We start from the raw sequence: 10334 nt of genomic DNA on the forward strand, positions 1-10334 counted from the left end.
TCAGAAGAATCCTTAGCAAGAATCATTGAGACTCTGAGCTATAACAAGGCACCCCAAAGCACTAATCACAAATCAGTGTTCAAAAATATACTGGGAAAGAGTGGGGCATGGGCAGGGAGGTTCATGGAGGCTCTGAGACCAGGTATTTTTCTGTCCCTTTGCCTTTCCTTCATTCTTTGGGTATAGATTATCTTCATGCAGTTTCCAGCTCCTGCATGTGCACCCCCATTTGCCTAGAGACCCTCTATTTTTGTGGTATTAGGGAATGCACCCAGGGCATTCTACTTCTGAGCTATACCCCAGCCCTATGTTTTATTCTTTCTTTCCTTCCTTCCTTCCTTCTTTCCTTCCTTCCTTATTATTTTTGCAGTACTGGGGATGGAACCCAGGAGCATTTTACCTTCGAGCTACACCCCTAGCCCTATTTTTTATTTTGTTTTATTTATTTATTTATTTAACATCTAAGGCTTGTGGCCATCTGGTCTCTTTGCAACAATGACACTGTAACACAAATGCTGCCACTGATGTATGAAACATCCAAGTGTAACTGTTCTAATAAAACTTTATTTACAGATACAAGTCATGGGCTGGATTAGGCCACAGGCCATCATTTGTTGATGAGCACTCTAGACTTTCTCTTTCTTTCTTCCCTCTCATTTTTGAATCCCAAGAATAGGAATACAGTGTTAAAAGGCAAGTTCTTTATCTTTGTTGTTGCTTTTGGACTGTCCTTCCCTTATTTTTATACCTCAGAAAGTACACTTTGTCTTGTCTTCATAGGTGGTTATTTAAATTGAAAGCAGCTGTGAAGACAAGATCCTTCTCAGTGATTATTTGTTACGTCTGCTGCCACAAAAGAGTAGCTTTTAAATATGCTGTCTTCTTGTTTAGCTAGATGCAAGGCTTATTTGGTATACTGCAGAATAACCAGAGAAAAGTTTGACTATACAGTGCTAGGCACAGAAAATAAAGGCATCATGCTGGAATGGATAGACATTTGGAAGTCAAAATGGCTTAGAGATGACAGAGGCACCTGCGTTTCCATCTAACTCCAATTAGAATGGCAATCATCAAGACCACAAACGATAATAAGTGCTGGCAAGGATGTGGGGAAACAAGAACTCTTAGACACTGTTGGTGGGATTGTAAATTAGTACAATGATGGAGTGTTTACAACTGTGTTGTAAACTGGTACAACAACCCTGAAGTTCCTCCAAAGGCTAGGACTGGGACGCAGCCATACCACCTCTCAGCATCTTTCTACAGGAACTGAAGTGAGAACGCTATAGTGATTCGTGCATCGCAGCAGCACAATTCACAATAGCCCGATGACGGTGCCACCCTAGGGGTCCATCAAGAGATGAATGGATCGTGAAGGGGTGGTATATACATACAATGGAACTTTACTCAGCCTTAAAGAACAAAATTATTTCATCTGCAACAAAATGGATAGAACTAGAGAAAATTATGCTAAGTGAGATCGGCCAATATTATGCTGAGCGGGACTCAAAGTCAAGGGTCATCTGTGGAAGCGAGAACAAAAATAAGAAGCAAAGGGGCTTCAGTCAGAATGAGGGAGAAACAGTAGAAAAGTGGAAGGACGTCAGGGGAGGGCAAATGATGATTAAAGAAGGGAACATTTCAAATAAAGTTGCAACCTTAGTGATCTCACTAACAAGCATGGGCGGAGGAGGTGGGGCGCACAAAGGGAATGCCTGCAGTGCTGTGTGCAATGTGTTTGTATCATTTTGAATTTCATTATGATGTGTAATTACATTGCACCAGTAAAAGTAACCATACACACACACATATATACATATGTACTCATATATTTTAAATAAATATACATAAACATATGTATATATGTACACACATACATACATGAAATAGAAGAGGAGGTGCTTCTAAACAGTAACACAAATACATTTCCTTTTTTTTTTTTGGTGGTACTGGGGATCAAACCCACACACATTCTACACATTCTACCCCTGAGCTAAACTCCCAGCCTTTTTTTTTTTTTTTTTTTGGTACTGGGGGTAGAACCCTGGAGCTTTTTCAACTCCCAGACCTATTTCATATTTTATTTGGAAACAGGGTCTCACTAAGTTGCTGAGAGCCTCACTCAGTAGCTAAGGCTGGCTTTGAACCTGCGCGATCCTCCTGTCTCAGCCTCCCAAGCGCTGGGATTACAAGCATGCACCACCACACCTGGCCAACCGCCCCAGCCCTTTTTGTTATTAATTTTGAAATAGGGTCTTGCTAAGTTGTTGAGGCTGGTCTTGAACCTGCAATCCTTTTGTCTTGGCCTCCCAGGTACTGGGATTGCAAGTGTGTGCCACCATACCCAGGTATTCAAGTACGTTTTCTTAACCTTTCAAGATCCTGATTGTGAAATTTTCTCATAGCACCTGAGCTTCTTGGGGAAAACCAAAAATCAGATAGAAAACTTTTGGTAGAGACACAGGGGAGGAACGCCCCAGGAGTTAGTCCTGTCATTAGAGACATGTGACCCAAAAGACCACATTAAGGTCACTCAGCCTCAAGGATGTACTTGCAGCCCCCTCCAGGCCTCTTCCTCCCTGGCAGTCATGGGGATGGACTAGGAATAACAGCTAATGGCTTGTGAACTGCAAGGAAGAACTGCTGGAAGGTTCCACCCTTCCATCGGGGTTGTCCGTGGAATAAGTGGATAAACCAACATCTGGGAAACAGTCATGAGGACATGTCATGGGGTGAGTACCAGCGGGACTCCAGTTTTGTTTTTAAGTGGTATCTAGCCATCTATGCCCATAGAAACAAAGCAGGTAGAAATCCATTAAAATGTCAACAGTGGCTATCTCCCTGCAATAGAATTACTGATGCTCTTCATTTTCTTTTTACTGATTCTTACTCTCTTGAAAAGTTTTTCTACAATTAGCACATTGCTTTTATAGCTTTAAAAAGTATTTTGTTAAAAAGACAAGGCAGATAAGTATGCCCTGAACGCCGTGCTGTCAGCCACATGGAAACTTCCAGAGACCAACTCTGCCACAGGATCATTGGACGTGCTTAAGCATCTGGCAAGCCAGAGACGTCTGTGCCTTGGCCCACTCGCAGTGGCGGGATTCTTCGGGGATGGTCCTGGGTGTCAGGAATCTGTGGCTCTTGGGGCTCCCTGCTAGGGCTGTTTTCCTTTGGGTCTTCTTCAAAGAGGATGTGCAGAGCCTGTTTCAGCCTGGCCTTTCCCCTCATATCAGCTTATTAAAAAATACCACCAGGCTAAATGAGCAAAGACCGCATCTTGACCTTTTTTGTTGTTTTTTTTACACAGCAGTTTTTAAAATAGATTGGTTTCCCTTGGAAAGAATTTCAGACAAAGGAGAATCTATTAAAGAAACAGAGCTCTCTTCTAGTTCTTGCTTTCTTTTTCTTATTTATTTTGGTACTGGGGATCGAACCCAGAGCAGAACTCAGAGCTACACCCCCAGCCCTTTTTATTTTGAAATAGGGTCTCAGTTAAGTTGCTGAGTACCTCATTAAGTTGTCAAGGCTGTCCTCGAACCTGTGATCCTCCCATCTCAGCCTCCCAAGTACTGGGATTACGGGCATGCGCAGTGAAGTTCTTGCCTTCTTAATCAGAAAAACACAATTTTGTTTTTTGGTTTTGGCTTCTTTTAGACACCATTGGCAGTAGCTTCGTTATTTATGGTGCTGTCTCCAGTTGCACAGCCTGGCTCTCCCTTCATGGAGCAAAGCCCTCTCTGCTACAGAGAGAAAGACCTTCGGCTTGGTAAGGTCGGAGTCCTGGGTTGTGGCTTCGCTGTTGAAGATATTGAACAAGTTATACAGTTCTATTTCTTTGATTTTTTTTTTCTCTTACTCATGTTAAAGAGAGGCTGAAAGAACCATACAATAACCCGGCACATGCTTGTAATCCTCACACTTGGGAGGCTGAGACAGGAGGATCGCGCAGGTTCGAAGCCAACAAGAGACCCTGTTTCCAAATAAAAAAATATAAAATAGGTCTGGGAGTGTAGCCTGGAGGTAGAAGGCTCCTGGGTTCCATCCTCAGTACCACAAAAAAAAAAAAAAAAAGAATCATACAATGACATATTCAGGAAGGAACTCGGGCATCCAACCAATTACTTCCATATACAGAGATGCTTTGGAATTTATCATTTTAATTTCAGTGGCTCCTTCCTCACCCCCGCTACACACACCGCGCGCGTACGCACACACACACCCTGCTCCTGCAAGACGTCCCTCTGTCCCGTGTTGGTTTCTGCAGGTGATCAAGTTGTTCTTGGTGGGGTGTTTAGTCTTGCTGGAGGTGGTTTCTGGTCTTGCCCTCTCCTCCCCAGAGCAGGATGCGGCGGGCGCTATGGCCAGAGAGGTGCCCGCAGAGTGCCGGCATCTTAGAAGCTCTCTCCACAAGTGCTTGCTCGAGCCCCATCATCCCACTGTTTGTTTTTACTTATTTTAAAATATAGCTTGTGAAGAATGTCATAAAAATGCCTCTGCGATTTCTCTTTGATGTTATGTCCCAGCATATTACTGGATTCCATCGAAGGACCATGTAAAAACCCCATCCTCTTGTTTTAATAGACTTTTCTTACCCTCTTTTATTGTTCTTGAAGAATGTGCCATAACTTATAGAAAGACCGTAACTTATCGAAAGACTGACTTAATGAGCAAATGGGTAAAACGCGCTTATCCTAGTGATGTGGCCATTTTGAGCCCGAAGTCATATAGATTTCACCTATTGGTAGACAATAGAAATAATAAAAGCTCTCCGTGGAGTGTCCAGTACTGGCCTTCTTTTCGAGGGGGCTCATTCTGGCCAGAAGAGGGCAGTGTTGCATGTGTGGTCTCCCCGGTATTGGTGACATCCCCAGGAACCCAAAGCTCTTGATGGAATGGCAGGTATTTGGGGAACACTTCCTTTGACTCAGGCTTTTTATCCCACATCTAAAATGTCCAGGAAAACAAGTACACAAAGACCCACACGCACTAGGTCTTAAGGAGTTTGCGATCTGCCAAGGATGCTGAGACCCATTCCCCTTAGCATGAATAAGAACCAGTCTGCAACACAGACTGTATATCCTGAGGGGCGCCACGGAAGGCATCATGAGTGGACCTGCAGGATGCGTATAAGATTGCCAGACAGAGCGTGGGGAGAACACACTCCAGGTGGAAGAAAGAGGGTGGCAGAGGCTCCGGGATGGGAGAGCACAGGCTATGCTGGACAACCAGAAGCCAATTTGCTTTGTACATAAGGTATGTGAAACAGAAGGATGAACAATAAAACCTATAGGTGCAGGCTGGACCCCATCACAGAGCCTAAGAATTTTAAGACTCATTCAGTAACAACCACTGATAATTAGTGAACACTGCTATGCACCAGGGCCTGGTATTAAGGCAAAACTCATTAAATCCTCCCAAACCATGATCATCCCTGGTGCACACAAGGAAATGAGGGTTGCCAGTCAAGAACCCGAGAGGGAGATTCTCAGATGAGGCATGCGCAGGAGGATTTCAGAGACTGTTCGTGGGGTTAGAAGACAACCGGGGAAGGGGAGGGCACGGGGCTGGAGAGAGGAAGAAGCTGGCCTGCAACACAGACTTCAACAAGGGAGACAGGGATAGCCCTTGGAAGAGGTTCCAGGTGGGTGAGGGGCCCTTGTTGCTGCTCCGTGATAAATACTAACTGCAGACAGGTGCACCAGGGCAGCGGGCCTGACCTCTTAGGGCGTCAGGGGCAGACTCTGGAGGGGGAGACCCAGCTGAGAGCTGCCAGCCTGCAGCACCCCAGGAAGCCGGGGGAATGAATCTTTCAGACCCAAGAGCCATGGGGCTGAACATTCACTACCCTGAGCTTAAGAAGTCGGCCTGAGGCAGCAGCACGGAAAGCGAAGGGGCAGGACCTGAAACCAAAGGACCCTGACTTCAACCTGCGCTTTTAAGCACATCACTACGCTGCAGTGCAGCTGGTAGGCCTGGATGAGGCGGTCCTCCCTCAGCGTCCACAGGGACCGGACCCAGGACCCCCCTCAGATGCCAAAATCTGCAGGTGCACAAGTCCCTTATGTAAAGTGGCATAGTATTTGCATGTAATCTACGCAAACCTCCAGCATACTTTAAATCAAATTTAGATTATTTATAATACCCAATACAATGTGATCACTATGCAGATAGTTGTTCCACTGTATTGCTTAGGGGTTAATGACAAAAAACAAGTCTACACTTATTGAGCCCAGGTACAACCATCCTAACCACACAATATGCACACAAGACACCGGCAGATTCTCTTGGAGCAATGAGTGTGGGAGAGAGACTGGGATCCGTGAACCAGGGGGCCGGGGCTACAGCTGGGTCAGCCTCCACTTCATTCCTGTGGATTCAGGGTCATGCTGAGCACACAGCAAATTCAGGTTTTGCTTTTAGAAACTTTCTGACATCCCGCCCCCCCCATGGAATATATTTCCAGTCTGTAGTTGTTTGCATCTAGGAATGCAAAACCCACAGAGCACCCAGAGATGTGCATAACTATTTTGAAGCAAAGTCAAGGCAAGGCTTGACCCTTTCTGTGAGCATAGTTCTTGATAATGTAGAACAGGCGGGAGCAGAAAGAAACTGCAGGTAAGAACTCTTTATAAAGTGTAAGTGTCATGCCAGCATACAAAACAAAACTGAAAACACACGAAGAGTACACAGTGGAAAGAAGTCTCACTCCTGCCACCTCTGCTCCCCGGGTACAGCCAGTTACGTTTCTTGTGTATTTCCTCAGAGAGGTGTATCTTTAAGCATGGGATCTATGGCCAGCAGGTTATTTTATTCTTGGTATCCTAACATCCATGTCGTTTTGCACCACGTTTTTTATATTAACACCCAAATGTAGACATTGCTACAAAGAAGCCTTGCTGCCTGCCTCGTTCTTAAAGACACAAACCTTTCCATTGTGTGAGGATTAACTATGAGTTACTGAACCAGAACCTGCTTGACGGGCATCTCTAAATTGCTTTTCAATAGCAAACAATACTCTATACGTGTGAACATTTGCACATGCGAGAAAAGTATTTCTATGTGATAAGGTCTTCGAATCACTAAAGGGCACAGCAGCTTTTAGTTAGACTCAAGTTTCTCTTATTCAAGGTTTACACTCTGCATTTATAACGATGCCTGTTTCCCCAATTCCTGTTTAATCTAATATATATATTTCACATATTAAATTATATATGCTTTTTAAACTGTGTGTGTGTGTGTGTGTGTGTGTGTGTGTGTGTGTGTGTGGCACTGGGGGTGGAACCCAGGGGCATTCAACCTCTGAGCTACACCCCCAACCCTATTTTTTTTTTTTTTTTTATCTCGAAACAGTAAGTTGCTGAGGGCCTCCTTAAATTGCTGGGGCTGGCCGCCAACCTCCAACCCTCCCTTCTCAGCCTCGCAGGTACTAGGATTACAGGCCTGTGCCACCACACCGGGTCTTCTTTAGGATATCTTAAAAACAAAACCCCCCAATGATGCCAGCCTCAGAAAACTAAAGCGGGGCTCCTATCTGAAGTCTGGTGGAACTGCACTCAAGCTGGGCACAGGAAGGTCAGGTCAAGGGCATCCTCAGGTGTGTCCCGTCTGGCAGGCGGGCGGGGCGCTGCGGGGTGCTTGGCAGCCGGGGAGCCTGACTCTCACCTACCTGACTCTCCCTCCGCGGTATCTCCTCCCCAGCTCATGTGCTCCTCCGTGCAGAAGGCGCTGTTCGAGGAGGAGGACCACGTGAAGAAGCTGCAGCAGAAAGTGGCCGCCTTGGAGAAGCGGAACCAGCAGCTCCGCGAGCGGGTGAAGAAGGTCAAGAGGTCCTTGCGGCAGGCCCGAAAGAACGGCCGCCACCTGGAGCTGGTGAACCAGAAACTCAGCGAGAAGCTGGCGGCGGCGGGCGCACGCCCGCACATGAACGCCCTGGGGCGGGAGCCCGCGCGCCCCCCCTACCTGCGAGGGTAGCGCAGTGCACGGGGCTGCGGGGCTCTGTGGTCCCCTAAGAATTAGGAATGGAGCGGCTTTTGTGCGTGCGCCTGTTTCAAAACGTGTAGGAGACGCTATAGTAGGCATTCGGTAGAGTCTACCTGGATACAACTTTCCCCTTGGGTGTGGCCTTAGCACCTGCCCTTACATCCTGTCGCTTCCTGGCCTGGCCCCACTTATGGCATCTGGAATCCGGAGGCAGCAGCAGACCAGAGTGCTGTGCACTCGGCCTAGAGCCTGGCCTCGGCTTCCAGAGGCAGCCCCCAAAGTGCCCCGGCTGGAGAGAACCTTTTAGAATAGCGGTGTACAAGACATCAAAAGAGTCAGCGCGGGCCTCTGTTCCCAGGTTCTCGGGACAAGCATGGCTCCTGAAGAGTGAGCAGAAGCAGGTCCTGAACCTTCTGGTGTCTCCTTGTCCACCTCTTTGAAAGCAGGAGCCCTACACCCAACCACACAGGGCCCTGCTACTCCAGGAAGCTTCCTCTGGCAGCTGAGGCAGCTCCGGACTTCAGGGGCTCATCACAGGGAGGCATTCGAGCCCAGAGGGGCAGCAGGTGATTAAGACGAGGCTCTGCAGGGTTGGTGAGGATGCCTGCAGGTTGTTGAGTCTAGAGGGCAATTGCCTTTCTGGCCTGCAGTATTTCATCAGCTGTATCCCCAAGTTGGGATTCAGCTCAGCCACTGGTAAATTCTAACTTCTTTTCTTGCTTCTAATGTCTCTGAGTTTGGGGCGAACTGCCCCAGATTACTGGGACCTTCTATGCTGTAAAGACACATGCCCACCTATCAGGACCTCATTCCCCTTCAGCCCCCCTAAAGGGCTTTCTCCAGGCCTTCCAACCCCTGCTTCTTTATGCAGACACATTCCTCCGGCCAGGCCTGTCTATATCATATATTTGCACATCAGTAATGGAAGTAAAAAAGACAGCATTAACTATGCTTATCACTGAAGCACATTTGATCCAGTCCCAGCTGTGTTATTAAGGAGTCAGCCATGGCTGTCTCTTGGTCATCTTCCAACAATGGCCCTCCAAGCCAGCACAGGTCTTGCCTGTTACTCCACCAAGACCAGCCCTGGCCCGGCATGAGGATCTGCCGCCCAGAGGCCACCGCAGGTACTGCAGGCTGAGGCCGTCCACCTGTTGGAAATGGCAGTGACTGTGATGTCCACACTTCTGCCTTTAGGATAGCCTCGGGCTTCTAGCTGGGGCAGCCGGTCTAGGTGTTCCTTGTGTCACCAAAGTCTGGTTGGCAAGCTGCTGTGCCAAGGAGAAGTCTCTCCTTGGCATGGATAGGATGGGAACTTTTGCCCAGGGTACCCAACTGTCACAGTTTCGGCCACCATGTTGTTTTAACTTCTTCATCATGTGTTGCAATAGAAGGCACGTCTTCTGGTTTATTTTACCTGGGGAAATTTCATTAAAGCCGCTTTTCTCCCACCCAAGGGAATGGTAAGCCTCAGGCTGACATAACCAGGGCCTGGACGACTGAGGAAGCGGGTTCTCTATAGACGACTTATGTTCTTTTTTTCCAATAAACACAAGCAGCGATTTCAACCTCAATGAGGCCACGAGTGTTTCTTTGGGGCCGGGGAGATTTCAGGATTTCCAGCTATTGCCTGGAAAAGTGATTTAGTTCCTGTGGGGAACGTGTGCCGAGGACACTCAGGAGGCCGAGTTCAGCCCCGCTCTGCTGTCCCCATCTGGATGCAATCTAGCCCCGTCTCTTCCTGAGTTTTCATTTCTCAATGCAGCTGCAGAAAAGGAGCATCATCCTGTCTTGTCCCTCTCAGGGGAAGAGCAGTGTCATTCATCAATGTCTTCAGAAACATACTGTGATCTGCGGCCAGGGGAGCCTCCCTGGGTCCGCGTCATCTGCCCCCGTGCATCCTACCGCACAGCCTGCTACTTGCTCATTAAAGGACGAGGAACTCTCTGTGCTTTATGAACTGCCAGCTTTAAAAAGTATTCAGACCCTGACTGTCAGCCAGCTTGTCCTGAAACCTGTTCCAAGAGGAAGGCTATTTTGTGTTTTTTTTTGTTTTTTCCTTTTGGGTACTAGGGTTTGAATTCAGGGGGGCATTCTACCTCTGAGCTACACCCCTCTCCCCGCCCTTTTATTTTGAAACAAGTTCTTGCTAAGTTGCTGAGACTGGCCTTGAATCTGTAATTCTCCTGTCTTGGCCTCCCAAATACTGAGATTATAGGTATGTACCACTACGTCTAGCTGAGATGAACAAAAGCTATTGTTTAGTTTCTTTGTGGCACCAAGGCCAGGTGACTTTTCCAAAGTCTCACAGTAAGCAAGAGGCTGGTAGGATCTCAAATCTTTAAACTGTC

General features: G+C 47.3%; 1 protein-coding gene across 1 annotated transcript in view; it reads left to right on the plus strand.

The window, feature by feature from the left end:
* The window catches only part of CCDC3 (coiled-coil domain containing 3), a gene marked incomplete at both ends in the record, with an annotated part of 117974 nt that extends 110000 nt beyond the window's left edge, over window positions 1-7974 (plus strand). Inside the window, one exon of the mRNA XM_080717029.1 lies at window positions 7702-7974. Coding sequence (XP_080573155.1) covers window positions 7702-7974 — 273 coding nt within the window. The remainder of the gene's footprint in view (window positions 1-7701) is intronic.
* Between the last annotated feature and the right edge of the window lie 2360 nt (window positions 7975-10334).

Source organism: Muscardinus avellanarius (assembly GCF_963383645.1).
Source record: "Muscardinus avellanarius genome assembly, chromosome: 20".
Taxonomy (NCBI): domain Eukaryota; kingdom Metazoa; phylum Chordata; class Mammalia; order Rodentia; family Gliridae; genus Muscardinus; species Muscardinus avellanarius.